This window comes from Onychostoma macrolepis, chromosome 14 (assembly GCF_012432095.1).
Source record: "Onychostoma macrolepis isolate SWU-2019 chromosome 14, ASM1243209v1, whole genome shotgun sequence".
NCBI classification, from domain to species: Eukaryota; Metazoa; Chordata; class Actinopteri; order Cypriniformes; family Cyprinidae; genus Onychostoma; species Onychostoma macrolepis.
Window position 1 is genome coordinate 15538253 of NC_081168.1, and position 16713 is coordinate 15554965.

Sequence of the window (16713 nt, forward strand, 5' to 3'; positions counted from 1 at the left end):
GACATTTAATGCAGGTCTATGACAGCAGATTTTTGTAAGTGAGAGCTCATGTAATCCTATTGTACCATAAAACACTTCACTCAGCAGTGGAAACATGCATTAATTGCCAAGCAAATCAGTAAGGGTCCTTTTAAATTGGAAATACTTTTATTGATTTTTCATCATTTCATCAGTTTCAACACTTGAACAATCATTTCAAATTCTATATTTTTTTCAAAGTCCTGAGCATAAGTTCAAACAACATTTTTTTTGTATTTGGTCAGCATATACTTTAGAGTGCTTTTTTTAAGCATATGTTCATAGTAAAAACAACACCAGCACCACTATGACCATAAGAGTGCACATAGACACAGCACAGCATGGCATGCAGAAGCACCTAAACAAGCAGAAAGAGAAAATCGTAAGTTTGGAAAAGTTGGCAGCTTGGCTTCTACCATTTTGAAACGTTCATACTAATCTTTCTTTTTCGACTTGTGGTTTTTGTTGAAACTGAGGGACCTCATAGAGCCAAACACTTTCCTTCCAAGGTCGCGGAACGATCTGGAACGGGTGAGAGGAGCTGATGGGGGTGGCGAGGGCGAGAGCGACGGGGACGAAAGAGGAGAAAGCGAGTGACTGCTTCCCTCCAGGCTCTGGGAGCGAGAGAGATGGAAAAGACTGGCAGTTGAAGAATGATGTTTCTCCTCCTTCCTCACAAGATTGCGAGCACGTTCAGAGCCCCGTCCTGCACGGCTGATCTCAAACGAGGAGCGCCACTGATTGCTTTCCCGTTTCTGAGAATGTGGCTCGAGAATTCCCTGAGACTCGCTTCGAAACAACGCTCGCCTGGACAACCGGAGGCTGGAACTGCGACTGTCCCAACTTGTACCTTTCTTTTTCGAGTTGTTCCCCCTTTGCTCTTGCCTACTGGACGATGTTTCTTTCAACGAGGTGTGCCTCCAACCAAATCCTCCAGCTCTCTCATCTCGCTCATCCTCCTCCTCCTCTCGTCCCCAAAATCTTGTTTCGAACCCCTTCCAAAACTTTCCACCCTTTTTAGGTGTTTCAGTGCTCATTTCATCCTCCCATCCGGTGCCATAGTCCCTGCCCGAATAGCTACTAACCGTGGATGCTCGAATAAGTTCTCTTGAGGCATGTTTGCCCTGATAGAGCCGCTCTCCATCCCCACTCCTCCTCCACCCTCTATCTTGAGGCCTCCACCCAGCCCCTGCGTTCTGCCTGAGGGAACCTCCACGAGGCCGAATGGGACCCTCCAGTGGGGAACTACATGGGTGAAAGCGTGGAAGAGAGCATTGAGATGGGGAGTCACGCCGAAATACTGAAAGCTGGGCCGGAGTGAAGGGTGAATTTGAAAGTAGCCGAGGAGGGGAGTGGACTCTGGTGTGGGAGGAGCCTGGAGAGGAGGCAGAGTCTGATTGATTATGTGGGAAAGGCAGAATGGGAGAAGAACGAGTAGGAGTGGGACCAGAATTGTCCGAATGAGGGCTACCTGACTGTGACGTCAGTGCAGAATGGCAATCCGAGTGTGAAACCTGTAGGCGATGCTGTTGAGATATGTAATCCTGTCCAGTGCCTGCACCTGCCCAGGCGTTTGATGCTGGTGTCAGATTAGTTCGATCTAATCCATACGGGTGCTGAAATGATGAGCGGGAGGAGTGCAGTGTAGGAATGTTACTTGGAGATGCAGACCCTACACCTCTTTCTCGTTCACTCCTAAAACACTCGGCATCCAACTCCACCCCCTCCTCCATCAAGCCAAGAACTACAGATCTCGGCAGGCCAGATACACGAGAGATTTCACATACAACTGCAGAGTCCTCATCAAGTTTGGGAGGGCTGTCTGAAGCTTTGGATGGAGGACAACCCTCTGCCTCTTCCCTTGAGGCTCCACTCCAGTCTAGGGACTTGGAGAATCCCATTTGCCCAAAGCTCTTTCCAGTTATCTCCAGAGACCCTCGATTGTTCACAGAGGAAGGGCAGGTGGAGATCCTTGGTCTCCTGCTCCAGTTTGGAGTGCTGGTGATGGTGGACGTCGAAGAGGAAGGGGAAGCAGTTGGAGTGACTATACTTGCGGAGAGATGCCCACACGATCCTGAGACCTCTTCTTTCACATTTTTAGCATCAACACTCAAAGTCTTGTTAAGGTTTGGATTCAGGTTCAAATTCAGATTTAAGTGGAAGCTGATGTTGAAATCCTCCCCTGTCACGGAGGGTAAGTTTCCTAGGTTGATGGAATTGCGACTTGCGCGTTTACCAATACTGCTGAGGCTGACTCTCGCTGAATTGCCCAGGATAGACTTACAAGGAGTAACACTCCCTCCGGACAGACTGGAGGAGGAAGCACTTCTTGGGTGAATCCCCTCATAACAAGCACCTGCAATGTTTATTTGGGGTCCACGACTGGAAGTTTCAGCGGCCACCCTGCAGTGATGCTGATGGACTAATCTGTTGATGTATTGCTCCAGCTGAGTAAAGGAAGGAGAGGCTGGGGGTTGGCCTTTCTCAGGAGGTTGCTCAAGCCCTGGCTCCACAGGCTGCTCGCTCTCTGGACTGGGGGAGAGGCGGGTGGGGGAAGGTTCTTGGCAGGTGGTGAACAGGGGGCTCTGGAGGGCCACAGCATGAAGTGGACTAGGGTAAGGGTACACCTCTTTTGTCTTCCGAGAAACTAGGTCAGAGCAAAATTTAGGGTCCAGCTGAAGCTGTGGAATGGAGTTGGAAGAGGGTAAAAGAGAGCCAGGATGAATGCCTCCCAAACTGGAACAAAGGTCTGTCAGGAACATGAGGCTATTGAGCTCAAGATCCCCTGTTCATAAAGAACAAAAAAGATTGTAAAGTTATTTTATATATATATATATATATATATATATATATATATATAACTATTACATTCTTCTTAATATACAATAAATTATGTAAAGATTTTTTTTAGCAAATCATAAACACCAAATTAGTAAAAAATAAAATATTTTTTAAAATTAGGGTACCATTTTTTCCATTAACATCATTTTTTTTTTTTTTTTTTTACATTCCCAACAAATTTATTACTGTAAATAATAATTACGCATATGGACATTTTACATTTTTGTTGTACTTTTAGTTTTTAATTCCTATTACTAGCAAATATTGATTCTCATTAAATGCTCATTACTATTTACAAGCTTATTATAGTATGATTTATGATTTAATTAAGTATTTAAATTATCTTGAAAAAAAAGCAAATGTACAACAAATCCTACCATCATGTATAAGTATTTCTAACAATTTTTGCTTATATAAATGGGCAAATGGGTTTTTAAGTTCTTATTTCTTTTGCATTTGAATGAAATAGGATTCAGACATGGTTTTTTTAAAGATCACAAGTCATACCAGTAGAAAAGGGCCTTCTTTCTTGTTTCTCCACTGTGCCCTCAGGACACTCTGTACTGTGAGACTCAGCCTCCCTCCAATGAGTGGCACTATGATCCAGTGAGCGAGGCCTACAGCTGACTTTCACTGACCCTCCAGGAGCCACCTCGCTGGATACAGAGTAACAAGAGTCTGACAGAGAACTCCCACTGACCGAGTAAAAACCTGCGGACAAGAGAATGATAGATGAAGTTAAGAGCATTAGGGGGAGCAGTGCTTCAGGGGTGACACATGATATAAATGATGGGTTTGCCATAAAAAGCCAGGGTTAATGTTTGCCAAAGTAAAAAGAGAACTGCCAAAAACACAAGAAACTATGTGTCATGTTGAAGTTGAAAGGTCAACACTGAATCATTTGTTTCAAACAGAGCCCCAAGCTATCCAAGCTATGAGTCATGCACTTGTGTGAAATGTATTACTATTTCATGCAGGGCTCATTCCTCAGGGAGGGCTTAAAGGATAACTGCTTTTGATTTAGATATTTCACATATTGAGGAATCTCTACATAGTTTATCGAAAATGGTTCCATCTTGTTGTGTACAGTTAATCTTATCACAAAGTGCCAAAGTGGATCATCTTTTCGATGTTCTCCTATCCCAGCCAAGAGAGCCATTTGTGGTTTTGTGCCACTATCAAAACATTGCTAATTTGGTCTGAGATATATTATTTCTGAATATATGATTTATTGTCTCAATAGGATATTCCATTTTATTTTACATACATACAAAAAAAAGACATTTTAAGCTGTAGCATGTCTTGACTTTGTATTGGATGCAGAGAGACAACAAATCTGACTGTATGTAAATACCTCATATTAAATTTTATTCTTTGGGTGTCTTTAATTCCCCTAGTTACCAGTCAGTGTTCATGGATTTTCTGACTATAAATCTTAGTATTTACATTTTATGATATTTATTTTCATATTTAGGTTTCATATTAGTCATCTTTTCATACCAGGTTTTGACTAACACTGCTGAATAAAATACAATACCAAGAATAACCAACTGTGACTAAATAATTATATAATGCTTCAAATGCCAAATACTAAAAAGGGAAACAATACTGTGGAACAATGATTAATCACACAATTCCTCTTTGTGAAAAAAAAGAGCTTTAGAGAAGCATGTTGACGTGAGATTTCAAGCAGTCTTTGCTACAGGTTCAAGCATCCACACAAAGACATTCTGAACTGTTCTTTAAAAAACACCAAAGGTTTATTATTGTGGAATGTGGAGTACAAGCACCTGAGCTGGGTCTAGAGTCGCAGTCAAGCGGTGTTGTGCCAGGAAAGTCTGGAGTGGGAGAGGACAGCAGATCAGACGGGATGTCCCAGGACAGCGTGGACCAGCGTGAGCTTATCCCCTCTCCTGTCGTGCCGAGGCAAGACAGATCAGGGTTTGCAGGCGACAGACTCTGAAACAGATGGAGGAGTCATGTTACTACAAGATAAGGTGATGACACAAAGACCCCGTTTACACCTGGTATTAACAAACGATCATGATGCATGTAATCGCATTGCATTTGTAGCTAAACACTAATCCATCATGACAGCAGCGAAGGACCGCCTACCCACCTGTCAATCAATTATTTCACCAAAACAAAAGGTTTTAACTTTTTTTAAAAATGGTTTTAGAAGAAAATAACTCATTGAAAAATCTGGACTACGCAGACATGAACATGCACAAAACATCAATAAACATCAATGCCAGTGACAAACAGATACTGTGCCACACAAACAACCGTTAAGTTAAAGGGGTACTCCACCCAAAAAGGAAAATTCTCATAAAGTGGTTTCATAAGTGTTGTGAAGTGCTACATCAGATGGTTTATAGTTTAAAACATTTAAAATATTAGTATTTTTCTCACACACACCGATCGCTTTGCTTCAGAACATACTGGTTTATCAATTGGGTTCACACTGATGAATCAATGAATCCACACATTTTGTTTGTTTTTTGAGGTGTTAACTTTGAGGGAAACATCCACTTGCATTATGAACTCACATAGATGGATTATTTTTTTATTAGGGATGCTCCGATCAGGATTTTTGCAGCCGATACAGAGTACCGATTTCTTGTCATGGTGATCGGCAGATACCGATGCCGATTCTGATGCTTCAAGCCTTATATAACATATGTAATAATATTATATAAATAATCACAAAAATTCTTTTTTTCTTTATGACGTATGCAGCCTACAAATGTGACCTCCAGAGGATGCAGCCTTTAGTTTGAGAAACGGCCGTTAGAAGCTTCGGTTCCCACCTGTTTTTTACAGTCTATGGTTCCCACAGAGCCATCTCTCTGGATTCCCATAGAAACCTGGGGCTGGACCAGCAGATGCACATGCACAGTCATAGGTGCGATTGGACCTATGCATTCGCATTAGCTGGTCGAGCCGGAAAAATAAGCTTTTTAAACGCTATTTGCGCATAAGAAACAACATTCATGGGGCAGTTCATTTCAATGAATGAAATGAAATGAATTTTATTGCTCATTTGAAATATGTAATTTAATCGCAAGTTCAGCGAGACGTTTTTGAGATTTCAGGATTCCCCCATTCATTTAGATAGGACTTGGTCTTGTCTGAGCTGCCCGGTGGCATTGCAAATATGGCGGCCGAGGGAACGGACTTCCTTAAAATGGACTTAGGTACCGATCGAGTCATAAAACGTGATTATCGGCCGATACCGATCTCCGGCCGATCGATCAGAGCATCCCTATTTTTTATAAAAATCTTTATTTGTGCTAATTTAAAAAAGAGTGTCATATACTTTAGGGGTGGCATGAAAGGGGAGTAAATTAGAGAATTTTTATTTTTGGGATTCCATTTCATTTAAAGGGTTAGGTTCAACCAAAAATTTAAATTCCATCATTAATTACCCCCCCCTCATGTCGTTCCAAACCCTAAGACCTTCGTTCATCTTCAGAACAAACATTAATATTTTAATAAAAATAATTAAATTAATATTTTTTATGAAATTTAAGAGCTTTCTGACCCTCCATAGACAGTAACGTAACTACCACTGAATGCGCAGTGGAGACTGACACGGAAGAGAAGAAATTGTTGAATGAATCATTATTTGTTTTCTTTACACACAAAAAGTGTTCTTGTAGCTTTACAAAATTAAGCTTGAGCCACTGATGTCGCATGAACTATTTTAACAAAGTCCTTACTACCTTTCTTGGCCCTGAACATGTCAGTTGTGCTGCTGTCTATACAGGGTGAGAGAGCACTCAGATTTCATCAAAAATATCTCATTTTGTGTTCCTGAAGATGATTGAAAGTCTTATGGGTATGGAATGACATTAGGGTGAGTAATTTATGACAGAATTTTCATTTTTGTGTGAACTATCCCTTTGATATGCTCAACTAAAATAACAGCATTCCCATCAAGACATAATGTCCAGAATTAAAATTTTATGCTGTGAACTTTGTGCTGTGAAATTTTTTTGTGTTTTGTGCTTCATCAACATGCAATAACACATTTACATAATGAGTGATGCACGTAGCCCTGAAATCAGAGATCCTCTCCTCAAAATACGATCACAGCTGAAGGTGCATTTGAGACGCATGTCAATATACCTAATGTAAACAGCAATTTGTCTCAGCTGACCACTTGTGATCAGATCACCAGACACAGATGTTAATACCAGGATAGAATTATGTATCCGTGATGTATATATTTACAAAACAGTACACATGAAAGGAGAAACCACATCATTAGCCTGTGACTTTATGATGTATAAGCCTGCTTTCTGAGAGGATTTTAAAGGACTGATAAACTGAGGTCCATCAAGGGAAAGCTTTGGTTAAAGTTCAGAAGTTTTGAATCACTTATCTACAAGAAGTGTTTATGGGGTTAGTTGTTTGTGATCCCCAACCTCCCCCCATTGCAAGGAATCTCCCTTTGCAGCACTTCTGAGGAATCCCATCAAACCAAGTGACTATTGTGCATATCCTGTTAAGTCCGATCAACCTTCTGTCAGACTTTTACACAGACAATGCAGGTGATGCATTGGCGAAATGAAAAAGGTCGGGGGAGGGCTGTTAATAAGCAGAGAGCGGAGAAAGACAGATGATGAAACAAAGGAGAGAGAGGGAGAAAAGACGGGGGATAATGGGTATTGAAAGACAGACTTTGACCAGGCTTATCTCTGCTCCAGCAGTTTACCCACAATTCCTGTCTTGGACTCTAAAAATATATATGGAAGGAAAAACATACAGAGTAAAGAGTGAGCAGAACATTCAGGGATGGAAAAAGATGAAGGTGGAAAACATCATGAGGGGGGGGGGCATAAACAGACTAGATAGCAACAAAAAAGAGTTTTGAAGAAAAGTAGAGAGCACGGGGGATGGGTTGCCTAGTGAGAGGAACAGCATGAAGGAGGCATCTCTAATGTGAGACCCCCTCCCAACCACCACCACCACTCCTGGATATAACTGCCTCCCCCACTTCACTTCAGAGAACTGTCAGGCCTCTCCTCTCTTCCTGCCCTCTCTCTCCTTCTCTTTCTCGCTCTCCTTCTCCTCTCCTCGCCCACACATCCGATTTAGCAGCAATACTTTAACTCTCTCTTTGCTGGTTGAATATGAACTAACATGTGCATTAACACTTTCACATGCATTTGACAGAAAACACATCTAGGGTGACCGTACAACCACTATTTACCAGACATATCTGGCTCAGGATTTCTAAATTGCTTAAAATGCCTGCGTTTTGGCTTTGTTTTCCTCTTTACATTCTCTCTACAGTCCTCATACATTACATGTACATTTGCATCGGTTTGACCATTCTCTGTAGATCCCACCTTCTCGCACACCACAATTGGTTCGATTATGTGTAATGCCTGCATGCTACTGGTCAAACTACTTTTCAGTCATTACCTTCAGCAAATATAAAAAGAATTTTAGACAATTCCAGCCAGGACATGTCGAGGAAAAAGACGACCCTGTTAGTTACTTCAGTTTCATCTTTCCTTGCCACCACTGAATGAAATGCGTAAAGACAATTTGTTTATATACACCAATGTGCACATCTAGACAAAATCTATACTGCATTATCCCGGTATACAGTTGCAATTTATTTCATTTCACCAGGAGGGGAATTGGAAGAAGCATTTGCTCAATGGGGGAAACCTGATACGGGTCTCACACAGGGTGCCCTGGCCATTTTCCAGCTACCGATCAATTCATGAAGGAGTGCTCTGGCACATGGAAACTACATTATATGAGGCTAATGATGCAAATGTACATAAAATAATGGAAATAATGAGATGAATATCCAGTCTGGCCATCAGTTCCATTGACAGAGGAATTACTCATTCAATTCCCTCACTGACACAGGAAACGGCTTAACGTCATATTTTAATAACAAGGTGAGTCTTGTGGGAGGCAGCAGGAAGACAGCTTTTCAGCCACTGAATCAGAGCAATCCACTCTTTGTCTGAAAAACATATTATATATTGGAACCGTCTAATAACTCAACGTCAGTAAAATGGAATATGCATATTAGCTATGAAATCTGATGCTGCATTCAGCCATTGCACAGAAGTCCATTTTAGCGAGGGATTAACATATCAGTTGCTCTGCATGGCACACCCCCGTTCTCCATCTTTCTGTCCATTTCCCTCCATCCTCTCTCTCCCTCAGCGGGTAGCAAAGGAGAGGTGATATCTGTGACGCCGACAACAGAAACATTTCTCCATGTGGTGTTTATGCAAATGGAAGTCGTGTAGGTGGAGAGGCAACAACATTGCCCCGATGATGACTAATACTTTTGTCTCATGATACATATTGCTGTTTATCATGCGTGCATTTTGCTGGACTGAATGGCTACTTGTAAGTGTCCTTCAAAAGCCTTTTGAAATTGTGAAAACAATTTTAAATGCCATGAAAGAAACGCACATAATCACATCACTTTGATCTAGGAGATCCCGGATAATTATATAAATGCCCTATAATAAATGAAGGATATGAGAAATAATTTATGAGCTACTTGCCACTATTAAATGCATTTCACATTTGTGGCTTCACTTGAGTTCACTTGCACATTGTCCATTATATAAAAACACACAATGGTGCTTCTATTGTCAACTCTCACATGCACTTCCCTCCTTCTCTCATTACACAAGCACACACCTGAACTGCACCTGTTATCAGTCCTCCATACCTGGTCAAGAGCCCTGCCACATCACCATGACAAAATCACCATTTTGTTACTGAACAGTCTGTACAACATACAGACAGTATGTGTGGATTAAAAAGGGATTGCTAGTGGGGTAAGATGTGCCAGTGGATAAACTGTGCCACTCACAAAACAGTGTTATTTGTCACGTTTAGAAAGAGCCTTTCATTTACAGTTGCCAACTTCTTGAGCAATGCAAATGAAAAAATTATTATTATTATTATTATTGTTTTCTCTTTTGCATGCCAAAGTAATTTTTTCTAAATAGCAGGTGAAACCTTTATTCAGTCTGTGAATTGTCTGCGTACAAAACCATGTAAAATCTGTGCAAAATATTTCATTATTAAATAAAGCATTTTCCCCATAATGTTGAATTGTGAAAAAAATATGGAACTATTACTAAAAAATACAACTGCAAAATGTTACATTTTTTTGCACAATCAAATATTCAAAATAAAAAATGTCCAGGCTGGTATATACATAATTAAGACATTGGAATGAGACTAATATATTAGTAAACTGGTTGAGTATATTTTTAATGTAAAATGTTCACATGTTGCAGTGATTCAGCTTACCCCAACATGAAGCAACTATCTTTTCTAAGAAGTCATATTTCAAACTTCTAATAGATGTTTTCTCATTTCACTTGATAACAAGCATCCTGATATATAATTGGACATATTAGATCTAATTTTTCCTTTCCCAGAGGCAAACTTAAAAATGACACAGCTTGCCCCATTCCCCCCATATAATTTCCACTAGAAGGTATTTTGTATTGGCGCAATCAACATGCACTGTATGCAGGGGCCTAAAATAGCTGTGCACTCCAACTCAACCTTGACACGTAACGTTGAAGAAAAAGGTGTGTACAATTCTGAAATGTAAACACAGCAGCGTCCGGTATAGGTCATGCAACCTGAGCGCCACTGGATGCCACTGTCACCGAAACGTTTAGCAGGTGCCACCAGCAGGGTTCCACCTCGAACAGGAGATCAAAGTTAGAATTACGAGGAACATTATGTTCCTTCGGAATTTCCCACGTCCCCACTGACCTGTTGCCTGCGGGAGGCTGCGGCGCAATCCTCGGCGGCGCTCTCCAGTCCTTCCCCCTGGTGAGCGGGCGCTCCATTCATGTCCAGCACCGCATCCACCATCTCCAGCTGTCGTCCTCTGAGAAGGTCCAGCTCCAATATGCCGGCCAGAGTGGCTTTCAGCCGCTCTCCGATACGAACCCGATCGCTCCCTGACCATAGAGAATTCACACAACCGCGGCGACCGGCCATTGTGCGCGCAAAATCGGTTTGGAGGCAGACGCGGTGGTCGCCGGTGAACGGGAGGGCTCACTGCTCGCCTCTAGCCTGAGCACCGACTGTCAATGCAGCATGAGCGCTGTGCGACATGAGCAACACCGGAGTCGACGCTTAAAATTCAGAGTCCGTAACAATGTATCACGAAACTGCAGTAGCCTACGGTCGCAACTCAACTTTCGCACTGAGGCACATGTAACAAAGGCATACTTTTAAGGTCTTAAATTACACCCCCGAAAAATCTTTTCCCACCTAACCATTTTGAGCCGCCACAACCATCACGTCAGCTATCATTCTGTTCATGATGATGATGATGAAGATGATGAGGATTGAATCATATGCGACAGTCTTGCACACAGCTCGCCGCTGTGAAGAAAAGAGTATGAATGGGGAGGAGTTAGACGCGAAAGCTCGCTGCTGATTGGCCGGGGAAGTTTTCGAACAGAATCGACTAGCTTTTTTTAAGCCGAGGAATGTGAATCTGCTGGTTAGTACGATGTGTTGAGACTGTAGCGTTGCCTAATATTTGATACAAACTTGAATTGTGCTCATTTATAAAATTTAAAGACTTACAATTAGTGGAACAGATTTTCTGATTCAACCCAGTGACTCAAATCTATTTTGGGCACTTAAAGAGGCAAAAAAGAGTCGGTTCCTGGAAGGATTCGTTCACTTAAATCAATCATGAACTACTACAAGACGAATACTGGATCACGTTTTTCAACTATGAGCAATTAAAGTAAAAAAAATTGAGTATGCTGTTACTTTTATGACATATACCCTACTTTGTGTACTTTTCCAAATGATCAAATATCCGCTTGGTTTTGTTGGTTTCAAATAGCAGGTTCCTGCATCGGCTGCTATGCGACGAGAACATTCACTGTTGACACAAACGACCAAGACTGTTTCTAACCAGCAGGCGACAGTATCTGCCTGTCTAACACACACCAAACAAGATTTCCATCAGTAATCGTTTAATCACCATCACTCTGACACAAGGGTAGGAAGATCAGACAAATATAGTCAAATATAGGTTGGATATTCAAGTCTATCCATGTTGGATATAGAGTTAAACTGAAACCAAATAACAAATGGAAACATCAGATGAAAATAAACAGATAATATAAGACTTGTTTCAGCATGATGCATGTAAAATTAATTTAATATATAAAATTGTGATTCATTTGCCTCTGAAAGAGTATTCTTATCTTAAGTTTAAACAAAATATATGAAGCAGGCCTATAGGCCTATTTTCTGCATATCAGCTCTTTCTTACTTGTTTTAGCACTCTCTAAAATATAATTAACTTGATTATTCGTAGGCAAACTTCCTGCTAAAACCATCAAACTAAATGTGAAACCTCAAACTCTGGCAGTTCTCTTCCACTTCTGTTTTTTTATTTTTTATTTTTTTATCCTCTTTTCCCACAAACATAATTTCTGTTTACAATCCTAATAATTTACACATAATCTATTTTGCACACATTACACTGATGCGAGCACCTTTAAGTCAGATCTATCAAAATTCATAACCTTTCAATCTGCTTTGAAATTTCATGGTATAGTTAAGTTTAAATGCTTTAAAGTTTTACTCCGTAGTGGTTCAGCAAATATATTGTAAATGTAAATGTATTGTAAATGTATATTTAAAAAGTGTTGTTTAAACTAATGTGCCAAACCCTATTGCTATCTTGGCCTTGTTATTGTTTCATACACCCTAATGCCCATCAGGCATACACTGTTTATTTCGTATCTGCTTGACCTCATTGAGAATGGGAGCATGGTGAGGATGGGCCTTAGGGTAACTGAAAAACTGGCTTTTGTTCCAAACTCTCAGGCGCTTGGGCACTGTTTCACTATGGTTATGCAGTCCATAACATACTAACCTCATTGTGTTTGGGGTCATCCATCACAAAAACACAAAGGACAGTTCACTCAAAAATGAAAATTCTGTCATCATTTACTCACCCATGTGTCCTTCCAAAACTAACCACGTGACTTACTTTCTTCTTTGGAAAATAAAATATTTTTAGAAAATTAGAAGAAGAAAAAAATAGGTTCTATCTTCTTTCTAGAAAAGAATAGGTTCTTTTCATTGCCATTAAAGTGAAATAACTGAAAAACAGGAGCCTGAGGGAAATAAAAATAAAACTAATTTTAGAAGAAAATTTCATATGGCACTTAGGGCTTTTGCATCTGAACTCTTGAGTTATATAGGCTATATATAATATGTATGTTGGATGCCATACATTCAATGATTCATACATTTTTGACAAAAATTCTGTGATTTCATTTATTTTTTAATACAAATAATGTATTCAAAACGTGTCAAACCCTGCAGCATAAACGGTCTGCTTGAGTAAGCTATATAGGCCTGTGTTTGTCCCGTTAGCTGAGTTCAGGGAACTCCGTTTCTCACGTCTGTCACGGCTGTTGTTCGCCGAGGTGTTACACAAACGGATGCCGTGATTCGCAATTAAGCTGTCATGACACTCACTTTAGAAAAAACGGAGCTGATCTTCAAATAGCCGGCGTCTGTGAATGTTTTGCTCATTTACAGCGACGGTTCATTATTAATCGAGCGCGAAGACGAGAGAGGCTCTGAAGAGGTTTTGAAGAGCTTATGTAACGGTTCATATCCTAATATCACCTCAAGGCCTTTAATTACGCGCAAGCACTTTTCACACCTCAGACTGTCCTCCCCCTAAACACACACACACCAGTATAAAGGCCGAGCCCCGCGAGCTGAGAGCAGGCGTTTGAGACAACCTCCACCCGTGGGCACCTCGTCAGCTCGGGCACAGCCTCCTCCGACCTCACCATCGTTCAGCTCCGCAGCCAGCCTCGACAAACTCCAGCCAGAATGCCTCCCTACGAGAAGTCCATGGAGATCACGCCTTTCAAGCAAAGGAAGTGCCTCGGTAGGTCATGACATCAGTATTCAACTCTTGCATTTTACAAACTCCTCTATGTCTCTTGTTTTGGATTGTTGGGAAAACTACTTTAAAATAAAATAAATGCTGGATTAAATTTTTATGTAAACATTTCATAGGCCTATATTTATATTTTTAAACAAAGGCTAAATAAAGATACATTTTATGTTTTTAAAATACATGCTCATCTTTTTCAGAGATGTTTTATGTAGCCTAGTTAAAGAAAAAAAAATCTCTCTTGTGCCTCTTATGTACTTTTTTTTTTTTTTTTTTGTAGCTCATCTTATACATTAATTGTAAGGAAAATGTTTTTCAATTCTCAGAAAAAAGCAACAAAACTCCTCAAAAATCAATGCAACAAGCAGAAATGATGTGACAGTGTGACAAAAATGATGTCTGCACTATTTTATGTAAAACAATGTTCCATTCTCAGAAAAATGAATATTTGTTCCTCTAATGCAGCAACAAGAAAAGATGAAGTCTGCACTATTCGGTCTAAGTTCCCCAACAAATTACCAGTAAGATATTATTTTTAATATAAAGCGTTTAAAGAAAAATGAAACAACAGCTTTTTTATATATTTAAGAAATTTTGTTTTGTATTTTAGGTAATTGTGGAGCGATACCTTCGGGAGAAAAGGCTTCCCCTACTGGACAAAACCAAATTTCTTGTCCCACATGAGCTGGCATTAGGGCAGTTCCTCAGTCTGCTCAGGTGTGTAGACTCTCTCTCTCAATCCTATGATACAGTTTTAGCTGCATGAGTCAGATTTTGCAGCTCAAAAGAAGATGAGTCATGGCTTGTTTTCTTGAGTCAGTGTGAATGTGTGTTGTATGAACAGTGAACCAGGCCAGTGCTGCTGTGCCACATTGCTTCAATCACTGGATCGCTGTATGAGGCACCACCTGAAGTTTCAGGCTCTTTCAAGCAATTAATTTCAGTAATGCCAGTTTCCCGTCTCGCTCTTTCTCTTTCAGAAGTAAGATAGCGCTAGAGGCATCTCAAGCTCTGTACCTACTGATCTCAGGAAAGAACATGTCCTGTTTGTCAGCCAGCATGGGAGAAGTTTACTCACAGTTCAGAGATCCCGATGGCTTCCTCTACATAACCTATGCATCCCAGGACATGTTCGGATGAAAAAACTCTGAGAAATGAGCATGACACACAGATCACCTCACATACCTCCAGATGCCTCTCTGAGATCATAAATCTCTGTATTGCTGCTAAATGAAGACTCACTGTACATCAAACCTAAAACCACAGACCACCAACTACACTTGGCCGAGAGGACTCTTCTGACCTCATTTCTTAGTAGTTGAGATTTCTTTGAGGCTAATGTTGAAGCATAATCAGTAGTTTTGAAAGAGGTCACAACTGAGCTGTCTAATATGAAGAACAGAAAACTGATGCCGCTGGCACTACTTCTCAAGCCGCTCGGTCATGAGGCTCCAACACAAAAACGGACGTCCTGTCCCTCAAAGGACCTGGAATGTCCTGTCACAACGAGACCAGCTTTGTTCGATGCTGGTTTCCTTTCCTTGTTCTTTCTGTGACTGTGCATTTGTGTTTCTAAAACAAACACAGAGGAAACGGACAAACAAAAAACTATTTAAGCACCTACTGGAATGAAAATGAGTGCAAACAACACAGTCATTATGTACTCAGCTTCAAATGCGGTTGGAAAATCCTCAATAAATCAGTTTAGTTCTTTTAACTGAATGCCTGGTTTTATTTGATTCCATCTATTCTGTTAATGTGGTTTATTCTGTTCAACAGGGAACTACGATTAACATGGTGACATACACCACGGGGTAGGGACATAATTTGCTTATTTTTCATTTGGTTATTTCTAATGGGCAGCTTAAAATAAACAATATGGCCAGTAAGTGATGGTTTACATACTCATAAACATGCACAGATCAGTGAAGCAATTCTCTACTAGAAATCTGAGTCATTGCTTTGTAGTCTCACACCTCTTCTAAAGATGCATCACCCCTTAACACATGGCTGTTATTAACCAGCATCTCTAATAAAAGGGTTTAGGTTACTGTGTCAGTAAGCAGGATGTGCCAAATGGATCAGGTCTAACTAATTATATGGATATAAACAATTTAAAAGGCTTTGGATTGCATGTTAATGTCCCTCACAATGTAACTAGACCTCCATACTTCATCTGTATCCGCAAGGCTGTTTTAATTTAAGATTAAGCACAAATATAGGGTGGGTTGATGGTGGTAATTTTAAACCCTTCACATCTGCATTCTTACTGTTACTTAGGACGTTACTGGGAACTTTAGCACCTTCCTGCAAAGTGTGTTGTGAAAGCAGAATGCATTAACTGAGAAATGGCAATGAGAAAGTTCAAACGGAGGTAAACAGAGGTTTTTATCGGACAGAACGTATGCTGATAGTATAAGGTGATAATGAAATGCACATAACACTGCCAAAACAAAGTAGTATATATATTAAGTTGTGTAGTACTGTTCAAAAGTTTGTCAAATTTCATTTATTCCAGTGATGGCAAAGCTGAATTTTCAGCAGCTATTACTCCTCCAGTGTATTTGTAGTGACAATGCAAGTATTTACTGTCACTTTTGATCAATTTGATGCTTCCTTGTTTAAAAGAATGAATTTCCTTAAATAATGCCAATGTGGAACCAATAGGCTGTCTTTTTCTTTTCAGCCAAAAACAGTGTTGCAAGAGGGTTCACATTACACCAAACTAAGATAGTAACTAAGCCAGCTGCATAAGTAAAAAAAATTAAATAAATGATAATCAGTGATCAACTCCCAATAACTGCCAAAGGAAACAAGACTCTGTACAGTAAAGTACCTCAATATAACTTGATAAGCAGAGAGAAATATGATGCTGTCATTGCATT

At 40.3% G+C, this 16713-nt stretch overlaps 2 protein-coding genes across 4 annotated transcripts; one reads left to right on the forward strand and one right to left on the reverse strand.

Annotated features, from left to right (window-relative positions):
* Nucleotides 1–136: 136 nt before the first annotated feature.
* Nucleotides 137–11278, reverse strand: si:ch211-168f7.5 (dapper homolog 2). 2 transcript variants are annotated; one of them, XM_058798825.1, is made up of 5 exons: nt 10645–11278; nt 10509–10571; nt 4650–4818; nt 3367–3570; nt 137–2803 (listed from the first exon to the last, which is right to left on the reverse strand). In XM_058798825.1, the coding sequence occupies exons 1-5, from the start codon at nt 10873–10875 to the stop codon at nt 453–455; spliced, it is 3018 nt and encodes a 1005-aa protein (XP_058654808.1). In that variant the 5' UTR covers nt 10876–11278; the 3' UTR covers nt 137–452. The 2 variants fall into 2 exon arrangements, with proteins under 2 accessions (XP_058654808.1, XP_058654809.1); XM_058798826.1 differs by lacking the exon at nt 10509–10571 and having other exon boundaries at nt 10645–11277.
* A 2051-nt stretch (nt 11279–13329) lies between these two features.
* Nucleotides 13330–15516, forward strand: map1lc3cl (microtubule-associated protein 1 light chain 3 gamma, like). 2 transcript variants are annotated; one of them, XM_058798274.1, is made up of 4 exons: nt 13330–13819; nt 14294–14349; nt 14439–14545; nt 14812–15516. In XM_058798274.1, exons 1-4 carry the CDS (start codon nt 13762–13764, stop codon nt 14966–14968), a joined length of 378 nt encoding a protein of 125 aa, XP_058654257.1. In that variant the 5' UTR covers nt 13330–13761; the 3' UTR covers nt 14969–15516. The 2 variants fall into 2 exon arrangements, with proteins under 2 accessions (XP_058654257.1, XP_058654256.1); XM_058798273.1 differs by having other exon boundaries at nt 13332–13819; nt 14809–15516.
* The last annotated feature ends 1197 nt before the right edge of the window (nt 15517–16713 follow it).

Coding starts and splice junctions, on each gene's coding strand:
- si:ch211-168f7.5 (XM_058798825.1), bottom strand. CDS start 10,875: ATGGCCGGTCGCCGCGGTTGTGTGAATTCTCTATGGTCAGGGAGCGAT. Junction 10,572..10,644: donor CAGCCTCCCGCAGGCAACAG/GTCAGTGGGGAC, acceptor CTCCTGTTCGAG/GTGGAACCCTGCTGGTGGCA. Junction 2,804..3,366: donor AAGAAGGCCCTTTTCTACTG/GTATGACTTGTG, acceptor CTTTATGAACAG/GGGATCTTGAGCTCAATAGC.
- map1lc3cl (XM_058798273.1), top strand. CDS start 13,762: ATGCCTCCCTACGAGAAGTCCATGGAGATCACGCCTTTCAAGCAAAGG. Junction 14,350..14,438: donor AGTTCCCCAACAAATTACCA/GTAAGATATTAT, acceptor TTTGTATTTTAG/GTAATTGTGGAGCGATACCT. Junction 14,546..14,808: donor CAGTTCCTCAGTCTGCTCAG/GTGTGTAGACTC, acceptor TTTCTCTTTCAG/AAGTAAGATAGCGCTAGAGG.